At 37.6% G+C, this 22,642-nt stretch overlaps 1 protein-coding gene across 1 annotated transcript; it reads left to right on the top strand.

Moving 5' to 3' along the window:
- The first annotated feature begins 1,214 nt into the window (after positions 1-1,214).
- Positions 1,215-12,975, top strand: LOC108682305. The gene is made up of 3 exons (XM_018171443.2): positions 1,215-2,229; positions 2,349-2,653; positions 12,338-12,975. The coding sequence occupies exons 1-3, from the start codon at positions 1,283-1,285 to the stop codon at positions 12,973-12,975; spliced, it is 1,890 nt and encodes a 629-aa protein (XP_018026932.2). The 5' UTR covers positions 1,215-1,282.
- Positions 12,976-22,642: the final 9,667 nt, after the last annotated feature.

Below are 22,642 nucleotides of genomic sequence, written 5' to 3'. Positions count from 1 at the left end.
CACCTTCGGCGACTCCGCTACCGGAGACTCCTCTCAGTCTCAGCTGACCCGCCCGGTAGGTAGAAATGACGCGACGCGCTATCACAGGCTCACAGCCACGAAAGAATGAGCCTTCTACTAGTACAAAGAACTAGTTAGACTTCAGGGTTTCACCATGTCATAGCGATACCTAATTTCCTCAGATGACAATTGACGAGACAAACGAAATGCGAGTAGGAATGTTCATTGAGTTTACGGCAGTATATAGAAGGTTTTAAGCCAGCAAAAGTGAAAAACATTTACCCTTGTATTGGTATATCGTCATACAATTGAACCAAATGCAGCATAAATGTAACGCCGGTTGTCCACGTTTGGACAGAAGGTGTTAATTATTTATAACTTGATGCAAGGATTTAAACGTCATTTGATCAATGAAAGCGGTGAACAAATTGTACCCTACTCTGTTATTTCTACAAGCCCTGTCTCTTTCTATGTCATATTCTAGAAATTTCGTTGATAGCACTGCATCCAGCGGACCAGCCGGTGTAATTTCTGCACTTGACTGAGTTGCAGTACAGACTGCAGCGTATTGAACCAAAGCAAACTTCGAAATTTTCGTCAGTTATGTTTAGACAGCCAGACGTGTTGGATGTGGATCGTGTGTTTCAAGCGCAGCTGACGAATTTAATGTTCAGCACTTAATATTTTGGAGCTTCCTTCATGTTGACTGATCGTAAACGGCTAATTGGCCACCTCGAAGGTGGGTTCCACGTTTAATTATTTTCGTGTGTGTCGAAGCGGCTTGGATTCTTACCGACTGCCATTGCCCGTTGGGCGTTTGCCTGTTGCCGCCTCCCAGGCTCCCAGCCCTTTGAATTATGATTCCTAATTCATTATACATTATTTAGTTTAATTTATTATTAAAAGGTAATTTTAAGGAAAGGAGGTTAGGCAAAATTTTGATTTGTTTGGCTGCGAAAAAATTGCCTTTTTTCATTTAAATATTAAGTAGGTATTAACTAAGTGACTTGAAAGTTACTAATAATTCGTAAACCTGCCTATTGCCAATAACTGGTTCTATGACTTATTTCCTGAATCTCAAGATGCGTTCATAACTAAACAAGTAATGAAGTGAATCAAATGATAGGGTATGAGGTATGAAATACCGCATTTGAGGTATGAAATACCGCATTGGCCTCCTATTAGCAATAATATATGAAGTTATGCTTATGCTTCTGCCCTGCAGCCACACTCTGAAGACCGCGTCTCTTCCTTGCAGCAACCTGAAGACCATGCTTCTGCCATGCAGCCACACTCCGAAGACCGCACTTCTTCCTTGCAGCCAAATTCGGGTGATGAACGTGACTTCTCTTTCCACCTGAACAACGCAGAACCTATTGACCTCTTCCACCCTAATTCAGCAGAACTCTCCGATTCCTTTCAGCCTAATTCACTGGAACCTGTCTCTCTCGACGAGTCCATTTCTAAAAAATGTGCAAACGATCCTGAAACAACCATGAACATACTTGAGTCACCAGTACCCCGCACTAATGTTTCTACTCCTCTTCAAAATACTGTCTGGCAAAAGTCAATTGATAAGTTTCTCAGCAATCACCAACAAGATAACCCGGAGCCCACTTCACCTAAATGGACCCTTGAAAAAATTGGTGAAACCATTTTGGAAGTTAAAAACACACTTTCAAAAATAACATCAAAAAGTGACTGTCAACGAAGTTTGACTGTTACAGATGCAAATTTATTTTCAGCGGAAGATATAAACAGTAGCCAAAATTTAAACGAGGCTCTCTCTACTAATAAATTTGTACTCTCCAAGCAATCCAATGGGTGTTTGATACAATGCTCAACTTGCCTTGATTACGCAACTCGTGATCAAGTTGTGACCAAATCTTCTTCCACCTTCAAACTTCCTTCGAGTGGTTTCTCTGTTGGGGTGTTGGTTGCAGATGATAAAATTGAGGAATATCGTAAAGGCCACAATCAAAACTGGTACAATTTCAATAGCCGTCTCATTTCTCATTATCGGCCCAGGAAGGATTCTTTTCACTGGAAAGCCACTCACTTACATGAAACAAATGAGAAATCCTCGACTCGTTCGGCTGCCGTGACTGAAACGTTATGTAGAGCTGCTATCCAAACTCTAAAAATGAAGGGGGCAGCGATTCATTTTGAATCGCAAATCGCCATGTTAAAAGCCTGTGATGTGGATGTTGGAGACATCGGTCATTCACGGTTAGTCAAGGAAAATAATTATATATCAATTTAATATGTGTTGAAAAATTTTTTATTTGACGGATTGGCAAACATGTTATTAAAATAGTTAGATAATCAAGTGTTTCATATTTCCACAGGAAGAGATTTCCGGAAATTCTTCGGGCGGCGACAGTTGTGATATGCAACAGAAATCTTAAAATGTTATTAGAGCCGCTTCTCAGTACTGGACTTCCCCCTCACATTTATTTAACGGCGGACAAAGCAACTTTGAATCGTCACACAAACCAAGCCATATTGCTAGTGGTTAACTGGAATGGGTCGCGCATTGCAGTCCCAGTCGGAGCTCCCGCTGTCTATCACAATGATCATTCAAACGACTCGGATGTCGATCTGGTTGGTGGAAGTGCTAAAGAACTTGCCGATTTCTCTCTCACCAAAGATTGCCATGATTGTCTCTCACCAAATATTGCCATGATTGTCTCTCATCAAAGATTGTCATGATTGTGTCTCACCAAAAGATTGTCATGATTGCCTCTCACCAAAAGATTGTCATGATTGCCTCTCACCAAAGATTGTCATGATTGTCTCTAACCAAAGATTGCCATGTTTTTGTCTCACCAAAGATACAAAAAATGGAACTCAGTACTCACTGCAGTGAGTGACAGAGCGCATTTTCTTGCCAACAAAAACATGAAGTCACAGACGGACATACAGACGGACATGGCAAGCACAGTAGTGCATTTTTTCATAAATGAGAAAATGTGCTAAAAATCAAACAGTGAAAAGAAAACATGTCAAGACAACGTAATGACTAATGAGTATGCAAAATGATCTTACTAAAACTTTGTGCAAGCACGATTTTTGCACATGTCACTGAAAGTTCTATCAAACGCTTATGGCTACATCGATCTGTCTGATTTTTTGTGGAGAGATGCAGAAAAACATAGGGAACAAATCCTGACCTTCCAAAATTTGTTAACTCTATTACTGTTTGAGTTACAGCCATTCAAAGTTGGGCATCGTTTTTTTGGGACACCCTGTATAAATGAATTTATTTCACCTCACAATTTTCTTGTTTTCAATTGCTACCTGAATGTATTGTTTTTTATATTACAGCCTCAAAAGTATGATCAAATTGAAATTTGTTGATGTATAAATGATTCTTAGCTACGAATAAAGTTACAAGACAATAAATTAAGTTATAAATTTCCTAACATTTCCATTTCCAATAAGCACCACTCGTAAATTTTTTTTTCTTGTAGCATCAATGAATGTTCATTTATATAAACACTTGACAGAAATGTATTGCGTCTTTACTTGATCTAACAAATGTCCAGGCATCATTTGACCTTCATCTAATTCATCATTTTGCAGGTTCACAAGCTCCAACTTCATGCAGTGACAGAGTATTGAAAAAGGCCTCTGAATGCTAGTTTTAATAGTGATTGGTTTTTGCATAGTGGAGGAGTGATTTTAAGGTGGTATGGGGTTTGAAAACTCATTGCACTGGCGTGTTTGTGATGATAACTTGTGGTCGAGTACATCAATATAGATTGCAATGGAGTGTAATACATCAATTGATATCTCACAATGATATAGTACACGTATGTTTTCATTAATTGACATAACGAATCAGTTGAAAATAAAATTCTTTCTATTTTTGAATAGTCATGGTGTAATGTATGTTACACATTTGTTGACAGCTGTACCTACTGGACTTTTTTGAGCCACTTGTCCGTGTGATGAATGCTGTTCAGAATTTCACAGTTCCTATCTGGAAAGTGATCAAGTACATCAACAGTCTAGTAGATCATTGACAATCTATTTCAGTAGAAACATGCGAAGGACTACTACGCCTCTTGCAACATCAGGCAGAATTGGAAGAGTTGAAGTTCAACGAGATTGAGCTTCTTCCTGGGTACCTGGTTGTACACCATGAGAAAGGAAAAGTTGTGTGGGAAGCTCAAGATCTCTCTGACTGTCGCACATTGGCCAAAAATTTCAAGGATGACATTTTGAAGAGCATGAAGAATTGCATCAACAACTGCATCCACAGTGCATGCACAGCTCTTGAAAAATGCCTTGACCTACATAGATTTTTTTCAATGATATGTGGTGAACAGTGCAGAAAAAAGCACCTTATGATAAGGTAACCCTTGCTCAGCATGGCATGGACTTGTTCTGTGATTTTGTTGACTTTGTGAGTAATCTTCCCCATGTGAGGGAATCTGATTCTCTTACAATTGATCCCGTACTCAGTCATTCACTTTACGGTAAACTGAAGGAAACTCTGGTTTTGACCATATAGGGAGAATTGCTGCACGTTGTTGGAACCAAATTTTTTCATCTTCTTTCTGGCAAGTCCCTGAGTACATTGGGTGATGATTTTTTTTTGTGGAGAAATTCTCCAAAGAAAAGATGAACGATTTTTCAATCTTCAGAGTAATTTTAAAATTTCAACCATAGACGAGTTGATAATTGTGACTTTCGATGAAGGCAAACTTTACTCCCTGATTTTCAAAAACTCTAAGCTCTACTCTGCTCTTGGTAAAGAGCTCTGCAAGGTCCTTGATGCGGCACTGAGTTTGGGGGGCAGTGAGGCCATTGCAGAGTCGTATAATGCTGTAATGAAGTCTCAACGCCAAGACACAACGCCAAGACAGAGGCCAAGAAAATGAAACCTTAGACATGCAGACTCTCGTTGACTGGCCACTACCATATGTTATACAGTGCCCGAAAACTATTGCAGATATAGCTCAAATGTACAGAAGTGGGGATGCCCGTGCTAATGTTGGCAAACACCGCTCCCAATCTTTTATGATGAATGTAGGCGAGCGTCTCAAAAATATGTGCACAGTAGAGTTCTAGACAGGCTGATGGCAGCGAAAAAATGTTTGCCGTATTTTGATTAGTCATATGTAGTTCGAAAATGTGCCTTTCATGAAAATTCACTTCTGCAATATAGTTTCCTCATTGAAAAAGATGCGTAATCAGTTCATGTATTCTTCCATATTGAATGAAAAGGTTTTGTTTAACAATATGAATTTAGTTAGTTGGATGAATGAATGGAGTCAAGCAGTATTCAAATGCAGATAAATCAACTTGGACAGTGGAGCTTATAGCATCAGTGCGAAATTTCACTGCTTGTATAAGTTATATTTGCATGTTCCTTCCATTGTTCCAACCCACAAATCCTTGTCAGGTCTGAATTTCTTTGTTATAAAATGGAATTGACCTAATTCTATTTTGAATTTCTATATTTTAAAATGGAATTCCCAATTAAATTGGATACAAATATCTTACCGAGCTCATTTATCATGGCAGTTTTCCAGGCGCGCCATAACCTGTGCAATTATCGAGCCCGATCATAGTAGACTCCCAGCAGGCGTCTGACATTGAAACAATGTTGATTGTTGGTTGATTTTAGGTTGAAATGTTGAACAATCAAAATTAAATGTCATATCAACGTTGAAATCTGACCAACAATAGAAGGGTCGTAAAACAACCTTATTTCAATGTAGAAACAACGTTGTTATTGGTTACGTTGAATGTTTATTTATTTTTAAATGTCCAATCAACGTCAAAATCTGACCAAAACTAGAATGGACGTAAAACAACCTTATTTCAACATTGAAACATTGATATTGGAACGTTGAATGTTTATTTTTAAACACCCAATCAACGTCAAAATCTGACCAAAACTAGAACGGACGTCAAACAACCTTATTTCAACGTTGAAACAACGTCAATATTGGTATGTTCAATGTTTATTCATTTTTAAACATCCGATCAATGTCAAAATCTGACCAAAACTAGAACAGACGTAAAACAACCTTATTTCAATGTTGAAACAACGTCGATATTGGTACATCAAATGTTTATCTATCTTTAAACGTCCGATCAATGTCAAAATCTGACCAACACTAGAACAGGTGTAAAAACTTATTTCAACATTGAAACAACATCAATATTGATATGTTGAATGTTTATTTATTTTTAAACGTCCAATCAACGTCAAAATCTGACCAAAACTAGAACAGATGTAAAACTACATTATTTCAACGTTGAAACAATGTCGATATTGGTATGTTGAATGCTTATTTATTTTTAAACATCTGATCAACGTCGAAATCTGACCTAAACTAGAACAGACGTAAAACAATCTTATTTCAACGTTGAAACGTCAATATTAGTATGTTGAATGTTTATTATTAAACGTCCGATCAACGTTGAAATCTGACCAAAGCTAGAACGGACGTAAAACAACCTTATTTTAACGGTGAAAAGTGGTCAATATTGGTATGTTGAATGTTGAGCTACTTACCAGCCTGGAACTAATGTTATCACACCAACATTCAATGAAATACATATAGATAAGTGAATGATTAGTGACCAGAGAATGCATTTCAATTTTCAAGGAGTCAGACTATTCTTTGGCTTATTTTATTGCCCATGCACGCGAGCTACCGTGGTCAAGGTTGCTAAGGCATTGCGCGGTCTTCAGTGATCCCGGGTTCGAATCCTGCTACGGATGAAAAACAGGTAGGTTCTTCAACATTGATTAAACTAAAGAATAAAGTACTTAAAAACGAGCAGATTTATGATTAAAGCGAAAAGCACGCAACACTTAAATTTTGGAAATTTGATGGTGAACGTTCAGCCCAACCCACGTTTTTTTTGGGTGAACCATAATTTATTTTCTACTTTTTAGTCCACAAGAAAAACGTGGTTTTTTATAAAGTTTTTTCAAGTATTTTAATTTCTACTTTTTAGTCCACAAGAAAAACTATCAAGACTTGATTAAGTATGACTTGACGTACGTATTGATGATACGCAGCGTCAGCGCCTGCTCGTCTATAACGTGAGCGCCCGCACGTCATACTATATATATACCTACTTTACTCAAATAAACTAATTTTGGTCTCTAATTACTAGTTTTTATGATTATATCTGAAATTGTTAGGCAAAAATAGCCTGCATGCCGAATTTCAGATCTCTAGAACAATCAGAAGTGGGCTAATTTTCGTTGTCAATGTTAACAACAAACCAACAAACGTGAAGCTAAGCTAAGAAAAACGTGTTAATTTGATGTTGCAGCAATGTTGTAGTAGTAACGTTGATTCAACATTGACTTGTTATCAGTATGGAATTCTGTATAGGTAATATATTATCATGTTAACATAATAAAATGTAGGTATTGAAAACTTACCACCTTACACCTTCCACCAAAGTGACAATTGATACTCATTACACTGAGCTCGTCAGATCAGAAACTGCGGACACCCGGACAGCCGCGCTTCCTTTATCTCGCTTGCGTGTGGTTCGAAAACCGCTAAAAAGTCAGCGACTCTTCCCAAATGCAAACACTAGTCGTGTATCCGCATCGACAAATTTTTTGTAATGAATATGTTCCAAAATAAAATAAAAATTACGTCATCTTTCGCAGAAAGTTCTCACGATTTCATCGATACCCACAAAGTTCTCGAATCCACACAAAATGATGGGATAAACTGCTAAACTTTCACGGCGTATGGCAACATTGTGTTGACTGTTGACATTAGACAAGATGGTGTCAGACACCGTTTTTTGGTCTTGTGAAGTTCGATTTCACAATAATTAGACTTGATCCACATTCCATACTGACATTTAAATGATGGAAATTTGTTTCAAATTATTAATACCAATTAATACGCGTTAAGACATACATTTTTCATGTTTTTTGCCTATTTTGTCAATATTGTCTATATAATTAACTTCACCTCAGATTCTAAATGATTTCGTCTGCCATCCCGCGTTTTCGAACGTTTTGTGTCTTTTAGAAAATTTTCGATTGTTTAACATGGGAAACTATTTCATTATATAAAACATAGAGCACGTACCATATAGTGCATTAATAATACAAATTAATTTAATAAAAATTAATTTTTAATTTAAAAAATATAATCAGATTTTTAATTCAACATTTTTCTAATNAATATAAATTAAAGACTGCCACTCAATATATTTAAATATATGAAAAAATCAAAAAAATCAAATAAATAAAAAAAATCATGATTTTTTTATAAAAAAATCAAGTGATTTAATCATGCGATTTAATCATTTTGATTTAATCATTGCCAACCCTGATTGAAAAACTGGTCTAGGTGTAGCGAAAATAATATATGAACTGTAAATTTTAGAATTCCATCCTGCTTGTAATGTCAGTACGACGTTTCATGAGAGATGTTGCTTCAATTTTCATTCTAAACCTCTTTTCACCGCGATCTCAACGTCATAATAGGTAGTTGTTTCAACATTAATTCAACCATAGAATTCAAAATTTCAGCAATGTCGTAGTAGCAACATTGATTCAATGTTGCATTGTAACATCAGTATGACATTTAATGAAAGATTTTGCTTCAATTTTCATTCTAAACCTCCTTCTAAACAGGGCAGGAAAAGTCCTATTTTTGTCTGAAATATCGCGGCTCTAATATCATATAATTTCAGTACGTATGGAATCTCGCGGCTCGAATGTCATAAATTTTTGTTTGATTGAAAAATCATGGTTTGCACTTTGCAAACATGTCACTTCATAAAATTTTCAACTTCCGCAATCCGCATTGCTTTACCGCTGTCTCTTATACACATCTAGATGTGTATAAGAGACAGCCCTAGGAGTATGGCGCAGGGTGCACTTTTTTACCAGAATAGTATATCATTGGTGCACCATGCAGATTGATAAAATGACCTGTAAGATTGCTATATGCGACCTGTATCAGTGTATGATTGAAATAGCCTAATTATCATGTTCGTGTTAAAATCATAAAACTGGCAAGCTTTCAGATATAGGCCTAATAAAGAGGAAATGCATGTACATATAATGAGTAAAAAATATACCTTTCAAACTAAGAAGGACGCATCGGCATCTTACCTAATTGTTTGGAATTAATAACAATGCGATCATCTATAGTCACTACAAACTCCCGTGGTATTTGTAAAACGCTCCACAGTAACAAAGCAACAACACGACGTACCCTCTACGACTGCGCTAAAAGCAGTGTTGATTCTAGTCAACAACATATTCCCGTTAATATTTAATAGGGATGTCTTTTCCGCTAAAACTTAAAAAATATGTTACGAATATCAATTTGGCTGGTTATCATTTCGCAAAACTTCAATGTTATTATCTTTTATTTTATCAAATTTTTGAACCTCCATTTCAGAAATAGTCGAGTGTGTAAATACTTATAATAATGGAAAAGAAAGCCTGTTGTAGAGGTGTCATAAACATGGTTCTCAAAACGGCCCATTTCAGGTTCATATAAAAAAAACAAAGCTCTTTTGCAAATAAAATATAATATGACAAATGTGAATTTCATTTGCGTTTTTGGGAATATCTGTTAGTCGTACAGCAGCTTCTGAATTATCTCCTAATAGCAGAGCTGGGCAGCGCTACTTTGAAATGTAGCGCCGCTACCGCTGCCGCTACATGCTCTAAAATAAATGTAGCGGGCGCTACCGCTACCGCTACACCCACTAGATTGTAGCGAGCACTACCGCTGCAGTAAAATGTAGCGCCGCTACATTAGCCGCTACGCTGGCCAAAGCTATTGGAAATCTCTAAATATTTATTGTTCTGCTATTGGGATTTACTCATAAACATTTAATGATAATAAAACACTTTCAAAACATATCAATGCAACTTTATTGCAATTAACCTAACCGAACTAGCACACGAGTGATTTAGTGACAGAGTTATTGTCACGTTAACTTGAACGTGTTAAAATAAAATGTAAACGCTGAATGTATTCTGACACGGCAGACCGTTACAAATATTCAAGCAAGGCAGCCGCTGCTGGCTCACTCCTCACCCGACTCAGTCGTGCGGAGTCGTCAGTCGTGCCGCGCACTCGTGGCGTGTGGTTCTCCCATTAAGCGTTCTCGTGTTTTTCATTTGTCTGGATTATGTGTTTATTCTGATTATCTCGATTATTGTCATGAATTGTGTCATTAGTAGAGTTATCAGTGACGAATGTGACAATGCTGTAGCACAACTTGTTAGCAATCAATTTAAAGATGTGTTGAATGAGAAGCTCGTTCCGACGCCAGCGTCGGACTGCCTTCTTAGTGAATTTGTCTGAAGTCGAATGGAAAATGTCATTGTACTGTTCTAAATATCATAGTGCCTGCAAATGACGAGAGCTTGTGTTGTTTGTTCGAATAAATAATGTGACGAAAGTCTGCTCGAGAAGCAGTCGGTAAGCAAATTTGAGTGAGATGTTTCCCCGCCAAAGACGGGCGACCCACGCCTGAGTTTCAAAACCGATGCCTGCCTAAACCTTGTGTGATTGGTCGTTGGTGCCTCGCTCGTTGAGAATGGCGTGCTCAGTTTCTTGCTCAAGCCAACCTGTGGCCAGCATAGCACTCGATATTACTCGATATTTGATATTATTAGCAATAGAAATATTTAAGCAACTGATTGCTTCAAGAACGTTTGATTTGAATTAGCCTAAGCTGCTAGTTACCACGGTGTTTATTACCTTTGTGCCTTTGAGTTCAGCTTAGTCTGCTAATATCGGCATTGAGAATGTTCTGGCTCACGTTTATTGTTATCATGACTTGTCGTACATGTGTTCATATTTAGATTCAAGTGACGAGAATTTTGGAACCGATGTGCAGGGATTTATTCGATGTCCTCGTATCTGAGTTCAGAACGCAATTCATAAATCCTCAAATTAAAAAATAGAGAATCGCGAAATGCTCATCCTACGAGCTCGTTTAACATTGAAGTAGTTTCGATTTGTCGTTATTTCATGCTGTAGTACATTTCGAATATTACGTTTCATGTAATTTATTACTTACACTTTGATCATTTAGACGCTTTTAAAATTAAAAAAATTATTCAATATTTCTTATAGAAATTCTAACGTGCAGGTTTTCATCGTGGTAAGAGGATAGCTGGATAGTAAAGAAAGAAACGAAGATCGTCTTTTTTGATCCTTACCGTCCTCGGACCTGCGATTAGGCAGCTACGGTACGGTACGCCACAAAACTGGTAAATCTACCGGAGCCGCGACAGTTATTCCCAAAGTTGGGAATAACCCTGTCAGAACTCTGGTTCAGAGGATCTGGTAATCGATTGAAGAAGAACCTGAGGGGTTTTGGTTCGTTTATAAATTGTCCGAATAACATATTAAATATTCATTGGCCAGGGAAGGATAATAACAAGACGTGTATCTAAGCGTAAGTATTAAAGATAGGTTCACGGGATACACTAGATAGAAGTTACGGGAGAAGTTAGTTAGCTATTTAAGACTCATGAGTCAGTCAGTTGTAAACTTGTAGGAGAGACCTCCGAGCGTCCACACCTTAGTCCTACGCTCCTGGATAAGCTTCTCTATCGAGCAGGCCGATTCTATCCCTCTGAGATTGTATCCTCATAGTGCCTATTGTATATTTTAATAGCGAGTAAATTGTTCTGTAATAACTAGACTTTCACTCCTGCTATAGCCAACACAATAAAAGATCCCGAACCTTCAGGTCTTAATCAAAGATAAACAATAACCAAGCCACCCAGAAACGTGGACTTGGACAGTGGTTTGGACAGTGGACTTGGACATTGTCCAAGTCCAAGTTTCTGGGTGGCTTGGTTATTGTTTATTTTTGATTAAGGCCTGAAGGTTCGGGATCTTTTGTTGTTGGCTATAGCAGGAGTGAAAGTCTAGTTATTACAGAACAGTTTACTCGCTATTAAAATATATAATAGGCACTATGAGGATACAATCTCAGAGGGATAGAATCGGCCTGCTCGATAGAGAAGCTTATCGAGGAGCGTAGGACTAGGGTGTGGACGCTCGGAGGTCTCTCCTAATAACTACTAGTTATTCCCAACAAGAGTGAGAACTAGCACAAGAGTGTCCCTCATAAATGTCAAAGTTATGAGGGACACTGTTCGGGTGTGCCGCTGTCAAAGTTGGAATAACTCTGTCAGAACTCTGGTTCTGTCTCTGTCAGATCTAGAGGATCTGGTAATCGATTGAAGAAGAACCTGAGGGGTTTTGGCTCATTTATAAATTGTCCGAATAACATATTAAATATATAAAATATTAAATAACATATTAAATATTCAATATTTCTACCCCAGATACGCACCAATCCCGATACCACCCATCTGCCACTATCTGCAACGGCATCATCCCACTGAATAAAACCCCCAAAATCCTAGGCGTCACCCGGGATACACACTTCACTTTCTCCCCTCATGCAAGAGCCGTAGCCACGAAAGCGACGGACTCTCTCCGCATCTTAAAAGCCCTTGCTGGCACCAACTGGGGCTTCTCCAAGGAGGACATAATTGCGACCTACCGAACCATCACGCGCCCAATCCTCAACTACGCGACCCTCATCTGGAACCCTGTTGCCTCTCGTACAGCCGTTTCCAGCCTGCAGATAATACAAAACGCTGCTCTGAGACTAGCCACCGGCTGCCTCAAAATGGCCCCGATCTCTCATCTACACCAGGAGACCGGCGTCCTCCCTTTGTCCGCGCACCTGGACCCGGCTTGCGCCCAGTTCCTCGCGAGCGCCCTTCAGCCCTCCCATGCCTCATTTCGCATGGCCTCTGCCCCTCTCGGGGACCGAAAGCCTCCATACAGTCGAGGTTTGGCCATCTTGTCACACCACTCTTGGCAAATGGTATCTTGCCTGCCGGGACATACGGAGAGGCCAAGCGGTCTCTACGCAGGGAGATCGCCTTCCACGTTGCGGCGACTGAAGCTGTAAACGCCGTCCTCGCTGCTCCGCCACCGCCGATCGCATCGGTGGAGGCCTCACTCCCACGCCCCTACAACTCGGCGCTATCCCAGGTACGCTCGGGATACTGCAGCTCCCTGGCGTCTACTCCGCTAGGATCGGACGCTTCCCTAGCTCTGCCTGCCCGGAATGCGGGGATCCCCTTAAGTCGGTTCAGCACCTCTTTGCCTGCCCCACCGTCNTCATGGAAAAGTTCTTTGCTGTCACATTAAGAGACAAATCTTTAACGAACTAGTACTTTTTATAATTTTAATTGTTGAGTGCAAGCTGCCCTGCAGATATGCAACATTTCCAATTGAAGTGATTACTTTATAGAAAATTAGAAACTTTTTATACCTTTACCTATACGTGTTTAAGCCTATAAGAAGTTTATTTTTTTGCCTCAAATAATGTTGTATTGAAAACAGGGTTGGTGATTTTTTTGATTTTTTTAAAAAAATCAAAAAATCAAAAATCAATGATTTTTTTGATTTCTTCATGATTTTTTTTATTTATTTGATTTTTTTGATTTTTTCAACTTTTTTGTCTTTTTCGAAGTGTTATTTTTTATGTTGCAATTAGCCTACTAGCAATAACAGTATATGGATCATAATTGTTTGGAGTCACTCTCTAGTAGAGCGCCTAATTGATCTTTATAGAGAACACGAATGCCTATGTTTTGTACTCAAAGGAGTACAAAAATCGAAATGAAATGATGTAAGTTACTTTTACATGACGTGTTTAGTTTATGTGATTGTAGCAACTCCTGACAATTTATGCATTACCGTTTAGCGATTTCAAATGATGATATAATATCGGTACGAATATTGGAACTTTTTATTTAGGAATAGACTATATTTTTTATAAACTGTATTTTTTAGAGTGTGCTAGTTCTCTAATTATAATGCCTATGCTAAATTCTCATTTACAACTAGCATAGTGCGAAGAATGACGGACCGCAGCACACCCGAGAACAATGGCCCACAGCTCAAATTCGGTTACATCCATCTTCATTGACGTCTAGGTGGCAACTGGTGTTCAAAGCGCGCGCTCCCAAACTACCGAGTACAAAAGTAGTGTGAACGGTTGTGCGCGGTGAGGCACTGCAGCAAACGACTCAAAGCGCATGTCGTTGCCACTAGTGTAAACGGGCCTTAAGAAGTGATGGTATGGGTTATAACTTATAAAGCATTGGAGGACAACGTATTGACCGTTAACTATGTGGAGTAGCAGTTTGTGAGCCGAAGCAGTGTTGGTTTATAGTTCGTGTGGTGAGATAGGTCAATTGACTGCAACTGCTTAGGTGCCAGGATGACAATATCTATAGCATTTAGATGGTTGATGTTGGCTCCAGGGCTGATTTGAGCGTTAATTTGCTGGTCTACGGCTGCGCACCCGTGGAGGCAGCGGCATTCCTGGCCACCCTCCCTGCCTTCGCCCACCTCCCCCCTCTTCCGGTGCCTGCCCCCCGCCCACCATACAACAGTACGGGTTAGATACAGTAAATAAAAGTTACAGTTATTTTTATGTTTTGCCTTCCCTACATGGATGTCCTCTTCAATCTACCAATCTCAAAAATTATCCACGTATATACATATAAAAAATCAGTCTTTTATTTGTATATATAGGGTGACCAAATAAAGTTGATAAAAGTAAAGGCTTATAACTCGAAAAGTATAAAACGTAGAGAGATGAAATATAAACTACATGAAAGAGTAAAACTTCAAATTTTATTTGATATCCATGTCACCAAAGTTTTCTATATATTTCATATTTAAAACTCATTATTTTTTAAGATCAAGATTCCCCCACAATGCAGTTAATTCTGAGAAACTAGTTTTCATTGTCGAACAATTTTACCTGAAAACTTCACCAACAAAATAAAGAGAGGTTATTCCACCAAATACAGACAAGAAGTTAGTCTCAACACAATCAAGAAGTAGATACGTCAGTGGAAAGATAAAGTAACGATCCTGAATCAAAATAAATGTCATTATGGACGGCAATGAACTGGAAGATCAGAAGAAAACATTGCCAAGATTGAAGAAAGAATTAATGAATCGCCTTTGGATTTCTTCCTATATGAAGTTACGTGAAAGAAAAAGTATTCAGTACAAGACCAAGCAGCATTGACAATCTGAAGATAGCAGTTCGTAAAGCTCTCGCACTTATTAACCAGGATACCTTGTCTGCAGTAACCGTAAATTTTGAAAAACGTATTAAGCTGCGTATTCAACAGCAAGGTAATTTTGAACATTGATTGTAATCTGAATAAAGCATGAAGTTATACTCTTTGATGTGTTTTTTAATGTTTCTACGTTTAATACTTTTCGAATTATAAGCATCTATACCTTTAGCAAATTTTTTGGGGGTCACCCTGTATATGTGGATTATTTTTGAGATTGGTAGATTAAAGTAGACATCCATGTAGGGAAGGTGAAACATAAAAATAACTGTGTAAAAATAACTGTAAGCAAACTGAAACACGAAAAAATACCTGTAAGTGGTAACTGGTAACAACTTAACAAGTACCTAACAACTAACATATTGGCACTATTGTCAGAGTGTGGTTTTGACCATTTTACCGCGATCTTTTTTGTAGTTTTTTTTTGTGTTTTTTATTTTGTGTGTGTCTTGTTTGTTTTTTTATATTATTTTGTATTCTTTTGTATAATCTCAAGGGTTTTTCTCTATAATGTGTCGGTGTCGCTCTGTCGGGGCAACCTCTTGTCTCGCCTTTTATATGTGTCGGGGGCTCTCGCTCTACTTTTTTTTATGTGTCGCGGCTCTCGCTCTCGTTACTGTGTATGTCGCTCGTTCCTGTGCACCTCTGTGAATACATAATACAAACTTGCACGGTTATGACAAGTATGAGAGAATCTCAAATAATACACCAGAAAATATGAAAGCTTATGAACTAGGAACACTGAACAGGTAAAGCGACCCCGATCGCGAACAGAGTAAAATTGGCCGGCGGAGATACAGGTCCGAAAATTGCTTATTCCAGCCAGTGTTGCCATATGGGCATTTCGCACTACATTATCTCTAAATTAATGAGCTGCGGCTACATGCACGATATCCGTCGCTAATATATTATCTTGGATTTGAAATTTTAAGAGGAAATTGTTTTCTTCTTTTTTATATATTTCAGGGCATCAGTTGGCCACCGAAATGAATACCCAGAAACTGCACAAATATGCCAATGATTACTTACACGTACTGTATATAGTTATGGTATCGGGACACAAGCTATTACAAGCTCTCCCGTTAACTTTACACAGCTCACCGTGTAAAATGAATAAAACGCACATCTGAATATTTATCTTAAGAACCCTGATGATCAATCGGCGCTTGTTGTCAAAATTACAACATTCTTTCGTATTTGATTTTCTACTATGAGTTTCGTTCATGTTAAGAGTTGGGTTCAAAAGACGATGTTACAGGACTTGATTTGGGGTGAAAATTGCCACATAACTCTGAACGAGCGAAGCTCCGAATATTTTAATTGAAAAATTTAATGTCGTCAAAATCGGGCAAATTTCTGAATCAGTAAATTGAAATAGTTATGGTTTATCTGCTTTTTATTTTGCATAACAGTATTGCGAGCAGATATATCGCGGCGTCTGGTTCACACAGACGTCGATGGCACGTTACGCATAAGTTTAATAACAAGCGAAAGATGATTAGACAATGCATTGAATATTCATGACGATTGAATAGTAACAATGGAATAATTTTTAACGATTGATTATTAATAACAATAGAATAATCTGTGAATTTTGTATTACAATTGCGTCCTTAAATTTCGTTTGAAACGAAAGTCTCAAAACATTAGGTTAGGCTAAGGTGGGCTAGGTTAAGATTGGTTAGGTTAGGTTATTTGTTATTTAAACAAGATTAAGTAGGTATTTCTTGCTTAACCTATCCTAACTTATCATAAACTAACCTAATATTTTGAAACTTTTGTTTAAATGAAGAAACTAAACAACTAAAGCAGTTCTATCGTAGCAAGAAACCTGCCATTACAGGTTGATGACTGCATGGGTTGTCCTCAACCTTCCCGCGACCTCCAGACTGCAGTTGGTTAATGTTTATGAATATAAAATTATTCACTTTAGGAAATTCCTTTCATTGACATAATAGCGTCGCTGAACTCTTGGCCGTGATTTGCGATAATTTGTTAGGGATAATATATTTGAGTTTCCTGTCGTTTGATCGAGTTCACTAGCAGACATTTCTTATGTTCAGTTTAAGATCATAGTAATATGCCCATTGATTAATAATAATAATATTAATAGTAATAATAATAGCGGTTGCAGCGTTTAGTAGGCCGTAGGCCTGTCGCTGATTCTTAACATCGCATAACATTCACAGCATTTAGCGGTCTCGAACTCGCAACTCACTGCTGCCATCCTGCCGTGCTTAACCGCCCGGCCTCCTCGCCGATTCTGACCAGAAACTGGTGCACGGAGCTGGGATCGAACCCGCACCTCTCAACGCCAATTTTGGTACTTTGACTGTAACTACAGGGCCACCCTGCTAGTTGAACATGACTATAGAAGTGACTTCTGGAAGAAATTGTTAGCAGGCATCAAATAATTGCTTATAGCAACAGACTCGATGCAGTGAGCAAGAATGAGAGGCATGCGTAAGCAGTTGGTCGCGATTTGGACTTTAATAATTTTCACTAGCACAAAAAACAATACATCAAAAATGCTTTACTCAAACAAATAAAACGAGAAAAATAGGCAATGAACAAAAACAATATCGTCAATATATGCGGAACGAGTACATACGGCGAAGAATATCGAGAATATCAGGCATAGAATAACAAAAATATCAGAAGTAACGAGAATTACATGACTAACGAGAAGATAAAGCAATTAATAACGCAAGTAATTTGATAAGTAATAAAGAAAATAAATGGCAAAAAATAAAATAACGAAAATAATCAGCAATGAATATATATATTCAGAAATTTAGTAATAAAGTTGACAGAAGCAAATTAATTTCCACTTCTCCTGGCAATGAATCAATACAGGCCATATTACTCACGTTATTTTAGGTCTCGGAGCTAGACAATTTGATTTAAGAGTATTCTTAAATAACCGATAAAATCAACAATTTAAGCACTAATTGGGGTATTGTTAGCAGCATTTTGCACTTGGATCTTGGCAGTCATATTGTGGCAAATAATGTCAAGGATTAATGAGCCTCTGGAAAAAAAATCAACCAGTAACATGAAAAATCAAGAGTTTCTTCTGCATTGATCAAGTTATAAATAAATTCTAAGCATTCTTCGCAAAATTGACGTCTACATTTTTTCTTTATCAAGCCACAGAAATCAACACAATTGTCCAAATCAAACAAAAAACTTAATTTTTCTTCAAAGAGTTGAACAAAAGTGTAGCTGCGTAGAATATCATGAAAAATAGATGATCAGAGGAAACTCGATTCCGCCATAAGACAACTATATACATATGAATTCATGTTAAAATAAGCTTTGGAAGCCATTCCTTTCTAATAATTATTTTATTATAATTTCAGGACTATAATCCATTTGAAATCAAACTCATGCCTTTAACATGTTTTTTAGTTAAACATATAAAATATTTCGGAGGCCTCTTTTGATTTCTGAGGTGAATTGCACTTGCACCTTTTCCCAAAACAGATACATTTTTGGTAATTTTCCGGGATTAGGTTCCGAACTTGGAAAAGTTCATTTTTAATCCTTAACATAAAAACTTATTGTTAAGAAGTTCGTTTCATTAAAGCAAGCTGATGGGATCGGTTCTGGACAGCCAAATGCAGGCCTCTGTGTTCTTCATCTTCAGAGGAATGAGAATCTTGTACATTATTGCTCCACACGAGCCTGTGAGTGGAGGAATCATATAAGTGCAACTGATGCCGTGCTGCAGTGGAAGTGAGTCGCGGCTATCAAACCACACATCAGAGTCACCGTCATTGAGGCTACAAGTAGAATTGTGGTGCGGAGGTCTATCTAAACAATTCACACTAGTTGCTTCTTTGGCGAAATAGCCACTGTCAAGTAAGCGGTATGTGTACCCATCCTTGATCTGTTCCATGCCTTTGTCAGTGATAATGTACCTTGCTTCTTCATTGTGAATGGCCACAAGTTTTTCTTTGTGGTATACCTCCAAGACACTGCCATTTAGCTTAAATGACACTTTGGCTTCCTCAGCACAAGCATCTTCCAAAATTTTGTTAACCTTTTCTGCCTCATTATCTTCCATTTTGTTAAGAGAGCGTTGGTCCTCATAAACAGGAACATACAGTAACTTTTTTTCCACGTACTGTTGACAACTTCCATCACTTTAAAAAAAAATATTTTTCCCGATGCTGCTTCAACTCCAATACTATACGACTTCCAATATAACCAAGAAATCTAGGAATAGCTCTTTCTGAATCACAGTATCAACAATGCTACTGTCTGTCACAGCAGCGCCTTTAGACATTTGTTTTAGCTGCATTTGTTTTACCACCTTTCCAGCACACCTGCCGGTTTCACGATCAATCACCATACCACCTAGAGTGACCTACTGCATCGCACCACTTGCCAGGATTTGTTGGATCGCCCAGAGGTTCTAAAACACCATATGGCTCGAACTCCTTCTTGATGACAGAATCAACAGCAGTGATGGTGGAGTCAATGGCAACTCCAGCACCAACACCTCCAGCAAAAGCTCCAGGAGGACCAGCTACCAGAAATCCACCAACTCCTCCTCCAATGACAGCAGTGGTGTGAGATGTAGCTTTCATCGCTGCATCGCGCTGCTCCTTATTTCTCATGGCGCAATGAATGCTGCTTGCTTTCACATGTCCAGCCACTGGAACAGCTTTTACATAAGCGCCCATGAACTTTCAAAATTCTTTTTGCGTATCTTTGGCATCTTGTTTTCTACCTAATGCTACCTCCACGACTGATCTTGCCTGGGAGATCACTGGGCATTGTCTGGAGAAGTTAATTTGTGTGTTTTTGGCTCCTTCAGGATCACGGCACACCCACTGGACCAAGGACTTCAGTTGAGAAAAGGCAGGAAGTGCATCCATCACTTCGAGATGGATTTAGGCATAAATATTTTCCAGACTTTTCAATGTTTTACAATAAAATATCTGCACTCAACCTAGGGTTTTAATAGCTGCTAGCCATTGAGGCAAATATAATTTTGAGACTCTGACTGTTGAGCTAAGTTATCACTCGTATATCTGACTAATCTGAGACTTGGAGTCGGAGTGTATTTGTGTATATTTATATATTATAGGGTATAATATATTTAAGTCTCCAATCGTCTGGTCGTGTTCACAATCAGATATCGCTCATGTTCAGTTCATAATTATAATACATGCTTAGTAAATATTTATATCTTGTAAGGTATAATATAGTTACGTCGCCTATCGTTTGATCATGTTCACAAGCAGGTATCGCTTATGTTTAGTTTAAGATTATAGTAATTTGCTAAATAACTTTTAGTGAATTCTAAGGTATAAGAAATTTATGTCTCCTATCGTTTATCGCGTTCTGAAGCAGATATCGATTGTGTTCAGTTTAAGATTATAGAAATATGCTAGGTAACTTTTTTGTACATTTTAAGGTATAATATATTTTGGTCTCCTATCGTTTGATCGTGTTCACAAGCTGAAAATGCTTGTGTTCAGTTTAAGACTATAGTAATATGCTCAGTAACGTTTTATTTACTCTAGGGTATAATATATTAAAGTCTCCTAACGTTTGATCGTGTTCGCAAGCAATATCGCTTGTGTTCAGTTTAAGATCAGATTAATAATATCAGTAACTTTTTCTATATTCTAAAGTATAATATATATAAGTCTCCTATCGTTTGATCGCGTTAACTAGAAGATATCGCTTGTGTTCAGTTTAAGATTATAGTAATGAGCTCAGTCATTTTTGTTTAAATTCTAAGGTATAATATATTTGAGTCTCCTATCGCTTGATCGTGTTCAGAATCAGAAATTGCTTGTGTTCAGTTCTAGACTATAGTAATATGCCCAGTAATTTTTTATTAATTCTAAGCTATAATATATTTAAGTCTCCCATCGTTAGATCGCGTTAACTAGAAGATATCGCTTGTGTTCAGTTTAAGATTATAGTAATAAGCTCAGTACCTTATGATAATTATAAGCAATAATATATTTAAGTCTCCTATCAATTGATCGTGTTCAGAAGCAGAAATTGCTTGTGTTCAATTCAAGACCATGATAATATGCCCAGTCAATTTTTGTTTATTCTGGGGTAAAATATATTTAAGTCTCCTATCGGTTCATCGCGTTAACTAGAAGATATCGCTTGTCTTCAGTTCAAGATTTTAGTAATAAGCTCAGTGACTTCTATTATTTTTTAGGGTATAATATATTTAAGTCTCCTATCGTTTGATCGTGTTCACGAGAAGTACTTGCTTGTGTTCAGTTGAAGACTATAGTAATATGCTCAGTAACGTTTTGTTTACTCTAGAGTATAATATGTTTAAGTCTCCTCACGTTTGATCGTGTTCACAAGAAATATCGCTTGTGCTCAGCTTAAGATTATAGTAATGAGCTCATTAACTTTTTTCTACATTCTAAAGTATTATATATTCAAGTCTCCTGCCGTTTGATCATGTTTACAAGCAGAAATTGCTTGTGTTCAGTTCTAGACTATAGTAATATGCCTAGTTATTTTTTTATTATTATAGGGTATAATATATTTAAGTTTCCTATTGTTTGATCGCGTTAACTAGAAGATGTCGCTTGTGTTCAGTTTAAGATTATAGTAATAAGCTCAGTAACTTTTTTTATATTCTTAGGTATAATATATTCAAGTCTCCTATCGTNCGCTGTAGCGGCAAAACCTCGTATCGCTACTTAAATATGTAGCGGGCGCTACCGCTACCACTACATTGCCGTAAATGTAACGCCGCTACCGCTACATGTAGCGCGCTACTGCCCACCTCTGTTAACCATTGTGTTAAACTGACATAGCAGTTAGAACAGCAGATATGAGGTGGCCAATTTTTATCCTGGTCCCCAACTTGATAGCCAAAATAGTACCCGTATGCTATCTTCACCTTGGAGGCCAGATTTTTTTTTTTATCTTTTGGGGTAAATTTGCCACATGCCACATATGTAACAGAAATTGTCAGGGTTGTTGTTACAATTTCGACGATTCATTTCAAACAATTACTGCTTAATTTAAATTTAAAAAATCAAATTAGTGTTTACTTCAGATTAATTAATAGCCTAGATTTATCACGACCAAACTTTTCTGGAATTAAATTGTGAAAAAGTTTCAGAAAATTCAATAGCAATAATACAAACACTAAAAAATATTATCTCAGCCAATTTTATACAATAAAAGTGCATCTGAAACCACCAATACACAACACACTTTTACCAGGCAATCCTTATTTTGAATGTACTTTCACTTTTGGAGGCTGACCCTGAAGTTATATGCATAAAATATTTTCACAAACATAACTCGAAAACCTTACGTGCTAGAGAAATTTCAAGGGCATACATGGAATCAGCGTAAAAAACACATCAGATACAGGTAATTTCATATGAGTAGCAAAAATTTTGTTGCACAGTGTAATCTCAAAAATTATCCACATATACATATAAAAAATCAGTCTTTTATTTGTAT

The sequence above is a fragment of the Hyalella azteca genome, unplaced genomic scaffold (genome assembly GCF_000764305.2).
Source record: "Hyalella azteca isolate HAZT.00-mixed unplaced genomic scaffold, Hazt_2.0.2 contig3321, whole genome shotgun sequence".
In the NCBI taxonomy this organism is placed as follows: Eukaryota; Metazoa; Arthropoda; class Malacostraca; order Amphipoda; family Hyalellidae; genus Hyalella; species Hyalella azteca.
This window is presented reverse-complemented; position numbering and strand designations above follow the sequence as displayed.

Excerpts from the sequence above, each read along its gene's own strand:
- LOC108682305 (XM_018171443.2), top strand. The coding sequence starts at position 1,283 with ATGCAGCCACACTCCGAAGACCGCACTTCTTCCTTGCAGCCAAATTCG. Across the intron at positions 2,230-2,348 it reads GGAGACATCGGTCATTCACG|GAAGAGATTTCCGGAAATTC; the intron begins GTTAGTCAAGGA and ends ATATTTCCACAG. Across the intron at positions 2,654-12,337 it reads TTTCTCTCTCACCAAAGATT|ATACGCACCAATCCCGATAC; the intron begins GCCATGATTGTC and ends TTTCTACCCCAG.